The sequence below is a fragment of the Lissotriton helveticus genome, chromosome 5_1 (assembly GCF_964261635.1).
Source record: "Lissotriton helveticus chromosome 5_1, aLisHel1.1, whole genome shotgun sequence".
In the NCBI taxonomy this organism is placed as follows: domain Eukaryota; kingdom Metazoa; phylum Chordata; class Amphibia; order Caudata; family Salamandridae; genus Lissotriton; species Lissotriton helveticus.
Genome location: NC_136065.1, coordinates 910,710,609 through 910,729,724, shown reverse-complemented (window position 1 = coordinate 910,729,724; position 19,116 = coordinate 910,710,609). Strand labels below are relative to the sequence as shown.

The 19,116-nt window shown below is 50.6% G+C and overlaps 1 protein-coding gene across 5 annotated transcripts in view; it reads left to right on the top strand.

Moving 5' to 3' along the window:
- The window catches only part of DLG5 (discs large MAGUK scaffold protein 5), a 957,981-nt gene that overhangs the window by 323,793 nt on the left and 615,072 nt on the right, over positions 1-19,116 (top strand). For all 5 annotated transcript variants that reach the window (XM_078643375.1, XM_078643374.1, XM_078643372.1 and 2 more), the window contains one exon: positions 5,017-5,120. In XM_078643375.1, coding sequence (XP_078499501.1) covers positions 5,017-5,120 — 104 coding nt within the window. The remainder of the gene's footprint in view (positions 1-5,016; positions 5,121-19,116) is intronic.

Genomic DNA, 19,116 nt, shown 5'->3' with positions numbered 1-19,116 from the left:
GCCCCCGGACCATATAACACCGGTCGGGGGAAGACTTCAGCAGTTCCTGCCAGTCTGAGAAGGCATCACCACAGACAGGTGGGTGAGACAGCTTATACAATACGGATATTGTCTAGAACTAACGTCCACTCCACCCAACATACCCCCAAGGCACCGTCCTATGTCCGCAGAGCACATGCACTTATTGCAGCAAGAAGTCATCTCCATGCTGCAAAAAGGGGCCATAGAACTCGTGCCTTTAGAACAACAGGGTTCAGGGGTGTACTCTCTGTACTTCTTAATCCCAAAAAAGGACGGGTCTCTCAGGCCCATTCTGAACCTCAGACCCTTGAATCAATACATCCTGTCAGAACATTTTCACGTGCTCACTTTGCAGCAAGTTCTACCATTGCTCAGTCAGGGGGATTTCCTGGCAACCCTAGACCTGAAGGATGCATATTTCCACATTCCCATTCACCCCAGTCACAGGAAATATCTCAGGTTCACCATAAACAACCAACATTACCAGTTCAAGGTCCTGCCTTTCGGGGTCACCACAGCCCCCAGAGTGTTTACCAAGTGCTTAGCAACAGTAGCTGCGCACCTTCGGAGACAACACATCCATGTCTATCCGTATCTGGACGACTGGCTTATCCAAGCAAAGTCGGCCCAGCAATGTGCCAGCCACATGTCCCGCACAATTCACCTCCTACACAGTCTAGGATTTTCACTAAACTACCAGAAATCTCATCTTCAACCCGCACATGTACAACAGTACTTAGGCGCACAAATAAACACTCTGACAGCAACAGCACAGCCGAACTCGGCAAGAGTCAACAGCATGCAGGTGCTGATTCAAAAATTCCGGCCCCAGCACTCACTCCCAGCGCAAGTGTTTATGCAGCTGATGGGCATGATGGCCTCCTGCATCTTTATAGTCCCACACGCGAGGCTGCACATGCGTCCGCTTCAGGAGTGCTTGGCGCCACAGTGGAACCAGGCTCGGGGACAACTGAAAGACCTAGTGTTGGTGACCGGTCGTGCATACAACTCTCTGCATTGGTGGAACACACAAAACCTTTGCAGGGGACGACCGTTCCAAGAGCCTGTGCCCCAGATAGTGCTGACAGCGGACGCATCTCTCCAGGGCTGGGTAGCGCATGTCCTCCATTACACAGTGCAGGGCCTATGGACAACGCAGCAGCAGAAGATGCACATCAACCTACTGGAGTTGATGGCAATCTTCATGGCAATGAAGGCGTTCAAATTGCATTTGTGCAACAAAGTCGTGCAGATCCGGACGGACAACATGACTGCAATGTATTACATCCAGAAGCAGGGTGGCACACACTCTCCACAATTGTCACACCTAGCACAAAGCATGTGGAAGTGGGCCATTCAAAGGAACATGTTCCTCATGGCGGAACACCTCCCAGGCAAGGACAACCAGATAGCGGACCTGCTCAGCAGGCACAGCCATCAAATGCACGAGTGGGAGATACATCCCTCAGTGCTCCAACCGTATTTCCAGCAGTGGGGTCATCCAGAGATAGACCTATTCGCCACACAAGAAAACGCAAAATGCCAAACCTTCGCTGCCAGGTTCCCACACCCGCAGTCTCAGGGCAATGCGATATGGATGAACTGGTCAAACAGATTTGCGTACGCTTTTCCTCCAGCACCGCTCATATCGCTGGTAGCGCGCAAACTGCGGCAGCACTCCATGACACTCATCCTAGTTGCTCCAACGTGGGCGAGACAAGCATGGTACACCACGTTCCTAGAACTTTCAGTGGTGCCCCATCAGCGACTGCGACTCCGACTCACACCCAGTCTCCTCACTCAGAGCCATGGAGACATTCAGCACCCAGATACGCAACAGTTGAGCCTTGCAATATGGCTCCTGAGGTCATAGAGTTTGGCTACCTGAACCTGCCCCTTGACCCGCGCATCCGGAAATCCACCATTGGTGGCAGATCCTTCTCCTTCCTGGCTGCCAAGACCTGGAACTCACTCCCCACCCACATCTGCCTTACTCAGAACCACATCTCCTTCAGAAAAGAACTTAAAACCTGGCTATTCGACAAATAACGAACCCTTCCCTAGCGCCTTGAGACCCTCCAGGTGAGTAGTGCGCTATACAAATGACCGAACTTGAACTTGAACTGTATGGACATCATCAAGGAGGCTAGGTGGCCTACAACCAGGGCGCGCTATGCGGCAAAATGGAAACGTTTTGTCATTTATTGTTCCACAAATAACATAAATCCACTGGATGCATCAACGCAAAACATCATATGTTATTTATTGCACCTATACAGATGCAATCTAGCCTATAGTTCCATCAGGATACATTTGGCTGCAATGGCAGCTTATCTTCAGAACAGACAGCACCATTTCGCTTTTCAAAGTGCCTGCCATTAAAGCTTTTATGGAGGGACTCAAAAGAGTAATTCCTCCAAGGCACCCACCTTCGCCTGTCTGGAATCTAAACATAGTTCAAACCAGACTAATGGGTCCACCCTTTGAACCTCTTCACTCTTGTGAAATACAATTTCTGACATGGAAAGTGGCTTTTCTAGTAGCGATCACATCGCTACGAAGAGTTAGTGAGCTGCAAGCCCTCACTATTCAGGAGCCTTTCATTCAGATTCATGCTAATAGGGTAGTGCTGCGATACCAACCCTAAATTTATGCCTAAAGTGGTGTCACAGTTCCACATTAACCAAACAATTGAACTGCCAGTATTCTTCCCGAATCCTGATTCAGTGGCAGACAGAGCACTGCACACACTGGATGTTAAAAGAGCTCTCCTGCATTACAAAGACAGGACTAAACATTTCAGGAAAACTAAGCAACTGTTTGTTGCCTTCTCTCCACAGCACAAAGGCAACCCAATTTCAAAATCAGGTATAGCCAGATGGATTGTTAAGTGCATACAAATCTGTAATCAAAAGGCTAAACGCACATTAACAGTTCCCCCAAGAGCTCATTCCACACGCAAGTTAGGGGCATCCATGGCTTTCCTAGGTAACATTACTCTAGAGGATATATGTAGAGCAGCCACATGGACCACCATCCACACATTCACCAAACACTACTGCATGGATGTACACTCCAAACAGCAAGCTGCAGTAGGTCAGGCTGTTCTCAGAACTCTTTTTCAGACTGCTGCAGCTGGCACGGGCAACCGCCGCTAAGGAGGATACTGCTATTTATTCTATGCACAGATATAAATTCAGCTGCCCACATGCCTCGAACGGAATATGCTACTTACCAGTATGCATCTGTTCTTGGCATGTAGGGCTGCTGACATTTATTTCGCCCGCCATCCTCCCCGGTGCCTGTCGCAGCTGTAGCACTCAGAATTATTCTCATGCATGGTCATCACTTACTGTATCATACTCCATCTCTGCCACAATGGCGAAAAACAATCTGAGGATGGAGAGGATGCCCATGCGCACTGTAGTCCAGGGGAGGAGCCACCTATCTCGTGATACTTCGAAGACTCTTCCAGGACAACAATGTGCAATCATCCGGACCCAACACTAGGCGGCGATCTATGCACAGATATAAATGTCAGCAGCCCTACATGCCAAGAACAGATGCAAACTGGTAAGTAGCATATTCCTTCCTTTCTTCTGAAAGTGGTCTCACTCTTTCATATGGCATGTGGGGCAATCTATTATGCACCCTTCATTTATTTCTAGTTCATATCCATGAAAGGAGGAGAAGAGATTACAGCAACTTTACTAACATTGTTCCTTTTCCTTCCATATTGATAGGGCTAAGGAACACAACATTGGTCATTAGTTGTTTATTTGTTTTCTGGTGCAAAGAAAGGAAACGTGATGAAGAAAAGAAATGTATCCCACTGGGTTTCCTTTGTGTTCAGCTCTGTTAAGGCATTGCCAAAAAGGGTTCTAAAGTGGTCCTCTGGCTCATTCAACTAGAGTGAAGCTCTACAACCTCATCGCTACCTCATGCTTCTGTCTTGGATATCTGCCAAGCTACTACATGGGCTTTCAGCCATACTTTTGACAGGGACTGCCATTTTACCTTTTCTATTCTGTAGGTTCACTCCTCAAACCTAACTTTTGTGGGGATGGGGCTCCTTTCATGCCGATTAAAAAGCTGAGGAATCTGCAGATAGAAATATCTAGCAGAAGAATAAGTTACCTACCTTCAACACTTTGTGGTGGATATTTTACCTACTGGGATATTCCTCACTGGTGGCCTGCCTCCCCATTGGACTGGACTTCAAGGAGTTATTAAGGTTCCAAGTTAGATTTAATGATTTGTTCACTACCAGTTGTCACATGAGGTTCATTGATCACATTTCCAGGTCTGTGAATGTGGAAAACAACCAAGAGGAAAGCAGGCATCCATTCTCAAGAGTAGTGCCTGTATGTAGCTTCATCTTACCTTGTCTGATGTGTAGTTTCAGTGGATGCCTTCTGGCACATAGGAACTATTGCAGCCTTTCCAGATCGTGTACCAAGAATTCAAAGGTGAGGAATGTATCTGTTAGATTTCCGCTGGAACATGTTACCAAGCATAAGTAATGTATTCTCTATAGTTTCATCACCCAGTATAAATTTTGAGCACAAACAAAACATGAAGGGTGTGAATTAGATAACAAAGGAGGTTCAGGTTTTGCAGAACAATTATGCGTCTGGATTGATTTTGGGAAAATATAAAAAGGAAAGAAGATTTAACTATAGTATCGCAGGAAGGTATTGTCCTTGTTGAAGATATTTATAGGAGAATTCATTCTTATCACAAACAGATTAGGAAACTTAAGAGTAGGATCCACATTAAGGCTGGAGTAATATTGCGTAACCAAATTTAATACATTGTACTAAGGAGAAGACTATATCTGAAATGTGACCGTGCAATATAAATGTATTCAAGTTGATTGATATTGTACTTGTGTTTGGTAGAAGTTTGAGAAGCCTTTTTCTGCCATTTCTATTCTTCACATAAATTGATTTGTATACCTGTTTTACACCAGTTTTACTCCTCTTACTGGTTTAGATAGTGGCATCAGCTTGGAGACTGGTGTATTGGTGGCTGCTGTCTTGGCTGGTAGTCCAGCTGCTAAAGAGGGTTCCCTCACCGTTGGAGACAGAATTATTGCTGTAAGTATTACGGGTCTGAGTAGCGGCTTTAAAAGTACATATTTAATTTCATGGATCTTGCAGGGAGAACCTAGTGTGATTGTCCTGCCCCTGTGAATCATCCCCAAATTCCTATCTCTATTTGGTGTTCATTATGCCTTGTAGTAAATATCCTATGATATCCCATTTATTTCAGCAATCTAATAGAAACTTCTAGTTGCAGATTCATTACTTTAGAAATATCCTGAGACTTTAGACTGGATCTAGAAATTGTTCTTGAGTAGTACACCTGCCCGCTTGTAGGTGACGTCATTCGGCTCCATGTGACGTAGCCCACGCTGGAAGTGATGTGTGCGGTGCCTAGATCAACGCCACCCCAGCACGCTTACGCCAGTTCTTTCAGTCAGTCAGCGCAGGTCCGGGAAGAGCTACCCCTAGCCAATTTTTTACTACCTTTTTTCAACATTTTGTCGAAGTGTTTTGAGGTTTGTTTTTTTCTCCTGGTGTGGCAGGTTGACATCCAAGAAAGCCGGCTTCAAGCCTTGCAATACCTGTCACCGCTCTTTGTCGGACCCGCACCATGTGTGCCTCTGGTGCCTCGCGCGCAACCACGACCCGTAGGCCTGCTCCGATTGCTGCGCTATGCACCTGACGGCCTTGAGAGAGCGATCCCTCTAGCTCCTGGTGGCTCGGCGTGCAATGCTGTGACTATCAGGATCACTGTCGAGAGGAAGGACCTGGGAGCAGTCGTGGAGTCAGAGGAGTTCATCACACTTGAAGTTGTTGGGTGATTACGGTAAGTCCCTCCACAAAAAAAAGAAGTTGCCCAAGCATGCTTTTAGCTGCTCCTTCTCGGTCAGGCGAAGAGACGAGGGAGCATCCCTTGAGGCCTGGCACCACGGTTGAGCCAGGCCCGGTCCAGCTCCGTGCCTCCCCGAGTTTCCAGAAGCTGGATCAATCCGTTGACCAGTTGACAGTTTTATGAGGCTATGTAACTCATCTTTGCGCAGCCAATTCCCTCTGGCATGCCTGTGAGCCCCGCATGTTTGGGAGGGGCCAATACTGATTCCGCGCCAGCGGTTCGGGCACCAGTCGGATCCCAGGGATCCACAGATCTATCCGGATCGGCACCAGACAAATGACCGCCGTCAAACCCCTGCTCCTGGGGACCCCAAATTCCTCACAGAACACCCTACCTGGGAAAGCTCGGTGGTCCAAGCCTCCACTTCACATCTAAATCCTGGCACATTTCCAACCACAACGCCGGATCAGGAATCCAAGAGGCTGGACAATTTAGGCATGAAAATGTTTTCTTCCACCAGCCTGGTATTGTGATCAGTGAACACTGCATGCCCTATGGGATGCGGTTTTGCGGGTGCTGCCAACGTTCCCTCCTTCAGCCTTTTGCTCATTTCGTGGTCACAAAATGGGCCTACAGCTGCATTCTTATCCGCCCAGCAACTGCGGTGCACAAGCTTTCCAGCCTCTGCGTGGCCATGGACTTGGTCCCTACCAGCCCCGAGGGTCAGGTGGCCAGTGGTTGTGTCATTCCACCCCAACAAGTAGCCTCAGCCTCCAAATCCTCCTAGTCTGCCTGTTTACCATCATGGGCTCCCAGTGGGCAGCAGGATTCACCATCACCTGCCCCACTGGCAGTCCATAACATCGATCAGGTGGGCTTTGCAGATTGTCCAAAGGGATTAGTCCCTCCCCTTTGAGTCTATCCTTCCCTCATTGCCACCTACTTACGACAGGCTGACGGAGGACCACCTATCTCTTCTTCGCCAGGAAGTGACTGTTCATTTGGCCAAAGGAGCCATAGAGAGACTGCCAACTCCAGGAGTGGGTTGTGGTTGTTATTTCCACTACTTTCTGGTGCCAAAGAAGGACAGCGATCTTTGTCCTGTCCTCCACCTGCGCTCTCTCAACTTCTTTCTCAAGAAGGAGAAGTTCAAAATGCTCACTTTTGCTGAAGTCCTGTCTGCCCAGGACCCAGGACACTGGATGGTAGCGTTGGACTTGCTGGACGCATATGTACACAGTCCAGTCTGGTCCACCCTTCGGTTTACGGTGGGCCACAAGTACTTTCAGTTCGCTGTGCACCCCTTTGGCCTCACCAGCGCCAATTGGGTGTTCCAAAGTGATGGTGGTGATTGCAGCTCCTCTGCAGGAATCAGGGGTGCCAGTCTTCCCCTTTATTGATGACTGGCTGTCCAGGCTGTCGTCTCCCACCTCCAGACTACGGCGAACCACCTGCATTTACTGAGATTCACACCTAACTCCCCTTCAGATGCTCCCTTTCATCAGAGCTGTTCTGAACACAGTGCAGTTTCTGGCATATCTTCACGAACGGTGAGTCCAGGATATTCAGGCTATGACACCAATCTGTCAACCTCTATCCTGAATTTCATTGAGACTGACCCTTAGGCTGCTGGGCCTCATTTCCTCATGCATCCTACTGGTGAGAATTGCCCATTGGCATATGCAGGCTCTGCAGTGGGAGCCGAAGTTCCATTGGGTGCAACATTAGGGGAAACTCTCATACATGGTCCAGATGTTGGAGAAAACTGCAAAAGACCTGCAGTGATGGCTTACGAACCACGATTGGGTCAGCAGCAGACCTCTCTCCCTTTCCCAACCAGATCTGACAGTAGTGACAGATATGTGACTCCTAGGATGGGGCGGCCATCTGGGAGAGGTGGAGATCAGAGGATTGTGGTCTCCAGCGCAGTCCGCACTCCTCATCAACCTGTTGGAGCTCTGAGCGATCTGATTGACATTGAAAGTCTTTATACCCACCATCCATGGAAGGCTAGTGCAAGTGTTCATTGACAACACCACCGCCATGTGGTACTGCAACAAACAGGGCGGGTGGGTTCATCAACCCTTTGTCAAGAGGCACTGCATGTCAAGACATAGCTGGAACAGCAGGGCATATCCCTGGTGGTTCAAAATCTGGAGGGCTTTCTGAATGCCAGAGCGGACAAACTTAGCCGCAGATGCCTATCCGATCATGAACGGCATCTCCATCCAGAGGTGGTGCATGGTCTCTTTTAGCAGTGAGGAGAGCCTTGGTTAGATCTGTTCGCCACCGACGAGAACGTGAAGTGTCAGCGGTTCTGCGTGTGGGAGTTTCCAAAGCAGCTCTGTCAGAGACTCTTCATCTTGATTGGAGCTCAGGCCTCCTGTATATCTTTCTGCCCATACCACTCCTGCCCAGAGTTCAAAAGAAGACCAGGAACACCCCAGCCCAAGTCATCCTCGTGGCTCTGGATTGGGCACAGAGAGTCTATTTTCCCGAGATGTTGAGCTTGGCCATCGGTCCTCTGATCAAGAAGTGACTTCAGGAGAATCTTATTTTGCAGCAGCAGAGGAATTTTCTTCATCTGAACCTGTCAATGCTCCGCCTCCTTGCATGGCGATTTAGCGGCGACAGTTGACCGCTTTCGACCGTCCTCCCGAAGTCTGTAATTGTATTTTGGCAGCCAGGCATCCTTCCATCAAGATGACTTACACCTGCCGATGGGTAAAATTTGTGGCGTGGTGTACAGAACAACAAATCGATTCCCTTTCTGTCCCACTTTCTCAGGTTCTCTAAATCTTTTCCCTTGCGCAGCTTGGCTCTTCTCTGGGCACTCTGAAGGGCTATCTCTCTGCCAGTTCAGCTTTTTTTTGCATTTGCCTGGTCAGCCATCCCTTATCAAACCCCCGATTGTAAGTATTTTTATGAAAGGTTTATAAAATTTGCTTCCACCTTCTTTTATTATGTTCCAGTGCCACCTCAATCTCGTCCTCACTTTCCTTATGTGTACTGCCTTTGAGCCCCTGCACAATTGTCCACTGAGTTTATTTACCATTAGAACACCCTTACTATTGGCTATAACATCTGCCCAGAGTTCAGTGAGCTTCAAGCCTGGTCATCCAACCCTTCTTATCTGAACATCGACCCTGACAAACTGGTGCTTCGTACAAGAGCTTCCTTTCTCCTGAAAGTGATCACTCCATCTCAAGTAGGCAACCCATCACTCTGCCTTCTTTTTACGCTCCGCCTCATCCCTCCAAGGAAGAGGAGCGATTTTACTGTGAGCCCAAAAAGATTGATTTTGTTCTACCTTGACTGCACACAAGATTTCTGGGTGGATAACCAACTCTTCATGGGGTATGACAGAGCGAAGAAAGGGCACACTGTACAGAAGTGGACCATCTCTTGATGGATCGTGCTCTGTATTGAATCTGCTACGCATTGTCTGAGAAATACTCCCTGAGGGTTTGCATGTTTGTTCCACCATTGCGTTTGATCCGGAGTTCCAGTCCTGGACATATGCCAGGCAGCAACGTGCGCTTCCCTGTACACATTTACCAAAGACTACTTGTTGAAAGTTACGAAAAAGTAACTATAGGCACTGCGCATGCCATATCCGGCACAGATGATACAACTGTGCCAATCGGAGCCGAACGATGCCACTTATCGGCGCGCAGGGGTACTGCTCAAGGAAAATGTCCATATCCAATCTGACGCCTGGGGATAATTCTAAGGTAAGGAATCAGCAGCTAGAGTCCCTACTAGATAAGGCGTTACCAAAGGTAAGTAACTTGTTCTTTGCCACTTTATATTCCAACTTGAAGTGGCACTTGATTTGCTACTTCGATTTAATGTGATCAGTCCAACTGACACATTAATATCTCTTATCAGTTTTCTTCAATTCATAGATCACACATTGCTCTCTGAATTGTTTTGAAGTTTTGGCTATTGCAAAATCTCAGAGTAAATAATTTCAGTGATGCAAGTTTGTGTGCGCATTTCAGATAACGCATTGTCTATGAAGTACACTATATTACTCATTAAGCCAACACATGTGCCCGACAGAGAAGACAAAAGGGAACATCATGAACGTTGTAATCTGGCACAGGGAGGGCCTTGCAAAAAGTGGTTACTCCATAACATATCAAGTGTCCATGATCAGATCCTGGGCGATAGTTGATCTTTGCAATTGTCCACCCCAAATCTTTCTTAAAGCCTTGACTGGGAAACAAAGATGAAACAAAGCCATCCAACAAGGCACATGTATGTTAGCCAGTTACCCACAAGCTGTCTTCTTGATCACAAGTTACCAAAGTTGACTGTCTGAATCTCTAGATTCCAGGATAGGATCCACCTCAAATCTCAGTTTTCTGTGGATCACCAAAGGCATTGTAGCAGAATGAAAGAGCCCCGGATTGCAGCACCTGGGATCTGAGTTACTGTTCACGGGTTTGGTTCAGTCTTTCAGTTAGACCGTCATTGTGTCGATCTCAGTTGGAATTGACGGTCTCAATAATTTGGCAAATTTCCCCTCAAAATATAGGGCTATGTTGGCGGGAGTGCTAGAGAGCCGGCACGCATAATGGCCGCCCCATGGTGAGGCTCCTGCAGCCCGGGGCCTAAATCCAACATAATCCTGGTAAAGGTTATACCTACAGCTACGGGAAAAAGCAATATCAGCAAGGTGGACCCCTGCAAAGGCGATATATGGCGAAAATAACTGCCGCTACAACCTGCTAGAACGATAAACGCACGGCCAAAAGATTGACTCAAGATGGCGGCGATCAGAGAGCGCTAGCCACCGCGACTGCTCCCGCAGCAGTTAAGGTGCAGGACTGAGCCGCAAACCGCCTTGGTATAAAACGTCCGGCAAGATAGTGAACTGCTAAGCGACTGGCGGCTGGTGAGCGATGTTCTCACACAAGTGCAAGAATGCAGACCCCCTCCCCCCCCCCCCCCCCCCCCCCCCCCCCAAGCCATAACTGAAGGACCGCGCTGCTGCAGCTAACCGGACCTGAGGCGCGGCCGGGGCTTGGGCTCACCACCCGGGCAGCTGCTGCTGGTCGACTCCTTGGCGTGCTGTGCCTGGGCTGAGCCCTTCGCAAAGCTGATCAGTGTGTGGGTGGCCCCCTTGGAGACGCAGACTGCCTCTAAAGGAGGAGAGGAGAGATGAATGTGATCGGGCCCGCTGGCCAAGGGATGCAGCCTGAGTGCTGCGGCTGACGTTGTGGGGCGTGGCCCGGGACTCTAGTGGCTGCGGGGCATGCTGTGGCGAGTGGATCCGCTTGCGGGTGAGGCGCGGGGTCTGGTTGATCTCGGGCCGGTCCACCCCGAATAACCACACTACCCGGAAATTCAGCAGTAACATTCAAGTTCGAGGCATGTGGGCTGCTAAATTCATATCTTAGCATTAGATCGCCGCCTAGTGTTGGGCTCGGATGATTGCACATTGTTGTCCTGGAAGAGTCTTCGAAGTATCCTGAGATAGGTGGCTCCTCCCCTGGACTACAGTGCGCATGGGCATCGGCTCCATCCCCAGATTGTTTTTTTCCGCCATTGGGTTCGGATGTGGTCTCGACGTCTTACTGTCGGAACCAAGTAAAACTATCTTTTACCGGCCAAAAGGCCTCGATTTTCTTGCGTCGGTATTGTCTGCGCTCGGTCTCGAGTCTTCCGTCTCTTGAAGCCGGAATAAGCGGAGTTTTCTTCGCTTTCTAAACTTTGAGGCCTTCTCATCGCGACACGACAGCAAGCCTTTACGGACATGGAGCGGAGCCCGTTCAAGTACTGCCCGCTCTGTGGGTCCAAGTACCCACACATCGATCTACACCCTGTGTGTAACAAGTGCCTTTCACCGGACCACGACGACGGCAAGTGCAAGGCCTGTGCACAGTTCCGCTCCAAGAAAACTCTCAAGCTTCGGCGCGCGGTGCGCTTGGAAGCTAGGCAAGCGGCCCCAGATCCGGAGAACATCTTCGGCGACCAGGAAGAAGAGGTCCAGGGTCACCTTCTACAAATCTCCCCGTCACAGACGGAGGTCGAGGCGGATCCGGGAGACGACGACGGAGTCGCGGGTCAGGTCCTCGAATACGTCGAAGAGGTAGGAGACGACGATGAGATTTATGGGGCCGCGGCGGACAGCTCTGCGGACGAGCTCTGCCCCGAAAGTTTCGAGGATACCGACCGGGACACGGGATCGCCTGTCGGCCTTACCCTGGACCCGTTGCCGCAAGCCACAGCCCCGCCTTCGGGCCCGGCTACGGACTCACTTGCTGGGCGCGATGTTTCGAAACCGAAACTGAAACCGTCGGGGTCGTCAACACCTAAAATGGCCGACCCGAAATCGAAACTGAAACCAAAGGACTCGAGTGTCCCTAAGATGGCTGCCGTGCCTGTGAAGAAGTCGGTGCCCGTCACCCCGTCGGCTCCGTCGACCTCCGGTCCGCAGAAGCCGAGGAAGTCTGTCGATTCCGATGCTCCGAAATCGAAGCCGACGCCCGAGGAAGGGGCCCCCAAGAAAGATGGTCGGCACGGATCAGCGGCTCCGACGCCGTCCAAGCCCGCCAAGGTCGGCTCCAAAGAGGCTACGCCCAAGAAGTCTGCGCCCCGGCCTCAAGATTCGGAGGAGCCGAAGAAGGTTTCCGCGCCCAAACCGCACAAGGCCCGCGAGGACGTCGGATCCGAGGGACCGCTCAAAGCATCCTTGTCGGCGACGAAACCCACTGGCAGTGTACCGTCCCCCATTGCGGAGTCACTGCAGAGAATCAGGGAGAAAGCCTTTGCTCCATCGGCTCCGATGCCATCACCGCAGCCGCAAAAGGACGCTCCGGCTAAGCCTTCTGGGAAACTCCTTTTTCTCTTGCCACCTAAGGAGGCGCCGAAAGCGTTTTCGACGAAATCGGCTCCGAAACAGGGTTCCTCGCTGCCTGACCCTCTTCCACGTCGTGTACTCGAATCGGAAGACGATTCAGAGCATTTCATCGATGCTGCCACCGGCAAGCTGACACTCTATAAACGGAAGATCACTTCGGAGCCGGTGGACCCCTACGTCATCCCGTTGAAGAAGAAGAGGGTGCCCCTTGACGCCTTAGGCCTCACGGAACCGATTCAGCCTCCTCCTAGACGGAGCCCTACTCCCTCCCCAGAACACTCTGTGGGTGAGGAAGATGATGAGGATGAACAGTACAATTTCCCCATCGATGAACCTGATGTCCAACCAGATTCATACGACGACACTGGTGACCAGAACACCCAAGGTGCGGGCCAAGACCCGCAGACCTTTAATCCACGTGCATCCCCGACTGAGGACTCGGCAGGATTTCATGCACTAATTGAACGGGCGGCGGCCAATCATGATGTGGACATGCATGCCGACCCGGTTGTGGAAGACTTCCTTTTTGACACCTTTGCCATATCTGAAAGGACAGTAAAGACACTTCCTATGCTGAAAGGTGTTCTCAAACATGCTGGAGACATTTTTAAGGAGCCTACGAGGGCTAGAGTGGTCAACCCTCGCATTGAAAAGAAGTACAGGCCTGCTCCTGCGGACCCCGTCTACATCCGGGGACAATTGCCACTGGACTCTCTTGTGGTTGCCAATGCCAGGAAACGTGCCAACTCCCAGACAACGGGTGAAGCTCCTCCCCCGGATAAAGAGTCCAAAGTGCTTGAGGCAGGAGGCAAAAGAGTGGCTGCACAGGCGGCAAACTTTTGGCGCATCGCAAATACACAGGCGCTCCTGGCGCGTTATGATAGGGCGCACTACGACACCCTAGAACAGATTATACAACACCTGCCCCCACAGTTCCAAGAAGGCACCAAGATGCTTATTGAGGAAGGAAAGCTAATATCAAACGCAGCCATCAAGTGTGCACTTGACGCTGCGGACACAGCTGCTAGGGCTATCAACACTAGCGTTATGCTGAGAAGACAAGCCTGGCTCCGCATCTCAGGGTTCAAGCAGGATATTCAGACAACAATTCTGAATCAGCCAGTCAATCCTGATAGTCTGTTTGGTCCGGATGTTGACACCACCCTAGAGAAGATAAAGAAGGACACGGAAACTGCTAAGTCTATGGGGGCCCTGCAGTCCCAACAGTTTCGTGGCAGCAATTTTCGTCGCTCAGGTGCACGTGGAGTCACCAGAGGACAGATGGGTCAACAATCCCAGTTCTCCAAAGGTGGGGCGCAATCCTCGTTCGCTAAGCAGAACAAGGGAGGTTATAGGAATAACAGCAACAGAGGTCGCGGCAGAGGAAACAACAGCTCCCGCACCTCGACTCCAAGCAAACAGTGACTTTCTGTCACTGCCCCCCGACCACCTAACACCTGTCGGGGGGAGACTGCAGCAGTTCCTGCCCGTCTGGAGAAACATCACCACTGACAGGTGGGTGCGTCAACTGATCCAAAATGGTTATTGCCTAGAGCTGAAATCCACTCCACCCAACATCCCACCGAGGCAAAGGCCTATGTCCGCAGAGCATTTGCACTTATTGCAGCAGGAAGTAGTGGCGATGCTGCAAAAAGGCGCAATCGAGCTCGTGCCGGTGGGGGAGGAAGGCACAGGGGTATACTCCCTGTACTTCCTTATTCCAAAGAAGGACGGTTCTCTCAGGCCCATTCTCGATCTACGTCCCCTCAACCTGTACATACTGTCAGAGCATTTCCATATGCTTACACTGCAGCAGATTCTTCCCTTGCTAAACCAGGGAGACTTCTTAGCGACCTTAGATCTCAAGGATGCTTATTTCCACATTCCACTACACCCGTCACACAGGAAATACCTAAGATTCACTATTCAAGGCAGGCACTACCAGTTCAAGGTCCTACCCTTCGGAGTCACTACGGCCCCGAGGGTGTTCACCAAGTGTCTAGCGACAGTGGCGGCGCACCTCAGGAGGCAGAATATCCATGTCTACCCCTACCTAGACGACTGGCTCGTACAAGCCAAGTCAGAGCAACGGTGCGCCGCAGACATGTCGACTACAATTCACCTTCTTCACGATCTGGGTTTCTCCCTAAATTACCCAAAATCCCATCTTCAGCCGGCACATGTCCGGCAGTTCCTGGGTGCTACGATCAACACCCTGACAGCCATGGCTCAGCCAAACCAAGTCAGAATCGACAGCATTCAGTCACTGATCCAACGATTCCGACCGAGACACTCCCTGCCAGCGAGAGTGTTCATGCAGTTGATCGGCATGATGGCCTCCTGCATCTTCATAGTCCCTCACGCACGGTTACATATGCGCCCGCTCCAGGAGTGCTTAGCGAATCAGTGGACACAGGCTCGTGGGCAATTGACAGACCTAGTGTTGGTTACCAGTCGGGCATACGACTCTCTGCATTGGTGGACTCCACACAACCTTTGCAAGGGCCGACTGTTCCAAGAGCCCGTGCCGCAGATTGTCCTGACGACGGACGCATCCCTCCAGGGATGGGGAGCACATGTGCTCACTTACACGGTGCAGGGACTATGGACGACGCAGCAACAGAAGATGCACATCAACTATCTGGAACTGATGGCAATCTTCATGGCGCTCAAGTCCTTCATTGTACATCTGAGCAACAAGGTCGTGCTAGTCCGGACGGACAACATGACCGCGATGTACTACATTCAGAAACAGGGGGGCACCCACTCGCCACAGCTGTCTCATCTAGCTCAGAGCATGTGGAAGTGGGCCATTCAGAGGAACATTTTCCTCATGGCAGAACACCTCCCGGGCAAGGACAATCAGATGGCGGATCTGCTCAGCAGATACAGCCATCAGATGCACGAGTGGGAGATACACCCTTCTGTTCTCCACCCGTACTTCCAGCAGTGGGGTCATCCGGAGATAGACCTGTTCGCAACAAAGGAGAACGCAAAATGCCGACTCTTTGCCGCCAGGTTCCCTCACCCACAGTCGCAGGGGAATGCGATATGGATGAACTGGTCAGGCAAATTTGCATACGCTTTTCCGCCAGCCCCTCTAATACCGCTGGTCGCAAGAAAGCTAAGGCAGCACTCCATGACTCTCGTCCTGGTTGCTCCAACGTGGGCACGTCAAGCTTGGTACACCACGTTCCTCGAACTCTCAGTGGTGCCGCATCAAAGACTGCGCCTCACACCCAGTCTTTTGACGCAGAACCATGGAGACATTCAGCATCCAGATCCACGACAGCTCAACCTGGCGATCTGGCTCCTGAAGTCCTAGAGTTTGGATACCTTAACCTACCTCCAGAATGCATGAGTATCATCAAGGAGGCGAGGAAACCTACTACTAGAGCATGCTATGCTGCTAAGTGGAAGCGTTTTGTCATCTATTGTACGTCCAATGACATCAACCCGCTAGATGCATCTATTCCCAACATCATCTGCTATCTGTTACATCTCTACAAGTGCAATCTGGCGTACACTTCCATTAGGATACATCTCTCAGCCATAGCGGCTTATCTTCAGAACAGGCAGCACCTCTCTGTCTTCAGAGTGCCCGCCATTAAAGCCTTCCTTGAAGGTCTGAAGAGAGTCATTCCCCCAAGAACTCCACCAGCTCCGGTGTGGAACCTCAACGTCGTTCTCACCAGACTGATGGGGCCACCATTTGAGCCACTGCACTCGTGTGAGCTCCAATTCCTTACGTGGAAAGTGGCCTTTCTGATAGCTATTACGTCTCTGAGGCGTGTCAGTGAGTTGCAAGCGCTCACCATACAAGAGCCGTTCATTCAAATTCACCCAAATAGGGTAGTGCTACGCACTAACCCTAAATTCCTCCCTAAGGTGGTGTCACAGTTTCATCTTAACCAAACTATCGACTTACCAGCATTCTTTCAAAACCCGCAAACGGTGGCGGAAAGAATGCTCCATACCTTAGATGTACGGAGGGCGTTGATGTACTACATAGACAGAACACAACCCTTTAGAAAAACAAAACAACTCTTTGTTGCCTTCGCACCACAACACAAAGGCAACCCGATTTCCAAAGCAGGCATAGCCAGATGGATTGTTAAGTGCATCCAGATATGTTATCAAAAAGCCAAGCGCACTTTAACAGTACCCCCCAGAGCACACTCCACACGCAAACTGGGGGCATCCATGGCTTTCCTAGGGAACATTCCTTTAGAGGATATTTGCAGAGCAGCCACGTGGGTCACACCACATACCTTCACAAAACACTACTGTGTTGATGTGCATTCCAAGCAGCAAGCAGCTGTAGGACAGGCTGTTCTCAAGACACTTTTTCAGGTTTCTGCAGCTGGCACGGGCAACCGCCGCTGATGGAGGGACTGCTATGTATTCTATGCTAAGATATGAATTTAGCAGCCCACATGCCTCGAACTGAATATGCTACTTACCAGTATGCATCTGTTCTTGGCATGTAGGGCTGCTAACATTCATATCGCCCGCCCTCCTCCCCGGTGCCTGTCGCAGCTGCAGATATACTATTGTATTTATTTCATTAGCATGGACATCCTTTACACTTTCACTCCATCTCCTGCCACAATGGCGAAAAACAATCTGGGGATGGAGCCGATGCCCATGCGCACTGTAGTCCAGGGGAGGAGCCACCTATCTCAGGATACTTCGAAGACTCTTCCAGGACAACAATGTGCAATCATCCGAGCCCAACACTAGGCGGCGATCTAATGCTAAGATATGAATGTTAGCAGCCCTACATGCCAAGAACAGATGCATACTGGTAAGTAGCATATTCAATACTGATGGCGATAGCGGCGCATAGTTCGGGGAAAGCTACACTTCGGGGCTTCGGTTAGCGGCGTGAAAGGAACAATAGGGCTACTCCATGGAAGATTCCCCAACCAAATCACACAACCAGGTGCAGGTACAGATCAAATCACCAGAGTGAGCAACGCTGCTAAATACAGTGCAGAAGTGAGTACTACGACTCTGCAATTACCAAAGGACCTGTTCAAAATTACTGCCCGAGAGGCCCTGATGGAGATCAAGCCTCTAACACTTTGGAAGGCTCTCAATGAGACGATTCGGGCCTACGCTCACTGTTGCTCACGATGAGACAGAGCCTCAATTCCATTGAGACCGAAATGGATGCGCTGAATGTGCGCATCGACTACATCACCCAGCGATTAGAAAAACATGATAGGCACATCAGTGCAACAGAACAGAGGATCTCACAATTAGAGGACAGCACTACGGCCAGAGGGGAACAGATGCAAACTATGAAGCGCCTGTTAAAGGTCATCACGGCGAAGAATGTAGATCTACATGCGCTCTAGCGCCGCAATAATGTATGCATTCTGGGAGTACCGGAGTCCGCAGACACAGGGCAAATGGAAGTTTATGTTGAGCGCATGCTGGTGGAAATGTTCGGCGCATCCTCATTCTCAAGGTGTTGATAGTGGAGCGAGCCTACCGCTCCCTGGCCTTGAGAGCGCCGTCGGTATTCCCGCCCCCCCCAGGGTCATCATAGCGCGGCTCCTGAATTATAAAGATGGATATATACTGCACTCTGTCTGGCACTAGAAAAAAGAGACCTGCAATACGATGGCCACTCCATCTCAATATTTCCGGACTTTACGCTAATGGTCCAGGAGGCTCGGAAAAAAATGTGTCCCCGTGAAACTGAAGCTGCAGCAGGCCAACATCCAGTATGCGATGCAGTATCCAGCAATGCTGCATGTTACTCACTGAGGCAGACATCTGAAAGAAACAGGTTAGTATTAGATTCCTTACCTTAGAATATCCCCAGGCGTCAGTCTGGATCCGGAAACTTTTGCGTAGCAGTACCCCTGCGCGTCGGTAGGCGTCGTCTGCAGGCGTCCCCTGCGGCTCCGCGTCGTCGGCGTCGTGCGCCGTGATGACGTCGCTGGAGTATATAGACGCCGCCTCCGCGCGCTGACGTCAGTTCTTCTTTTTTCCGCGCCAGTTAGCGCAGATCCGAAGAGCAGTACTCCGGTCTTTTGACCAAGTTTTTTGTTAACTGATTGATCTTTACGGTGCCGGTAGGATGCCCGGTTTCAAGAGTTGTGACGAGTGCGACCGCCTGATGTCGGTCACCGACCACCATCGACTCTGCCTCCGGTGTCTGGGCGCGGACCACGACGTGGAGTCCTGCGTCGACTGTCGGGCCTTGACTGGAAAAGCTAGGCGGGAGCGGTCCCGCAAGCTTCTCGAGCTCCGGTTGTCGGCCCCGCGTCGAGAGCGGTCCCGGTCCGGTCGGAGGTCGAGGGAGCGGTCGAGGGAACGGTCGCGGAGCC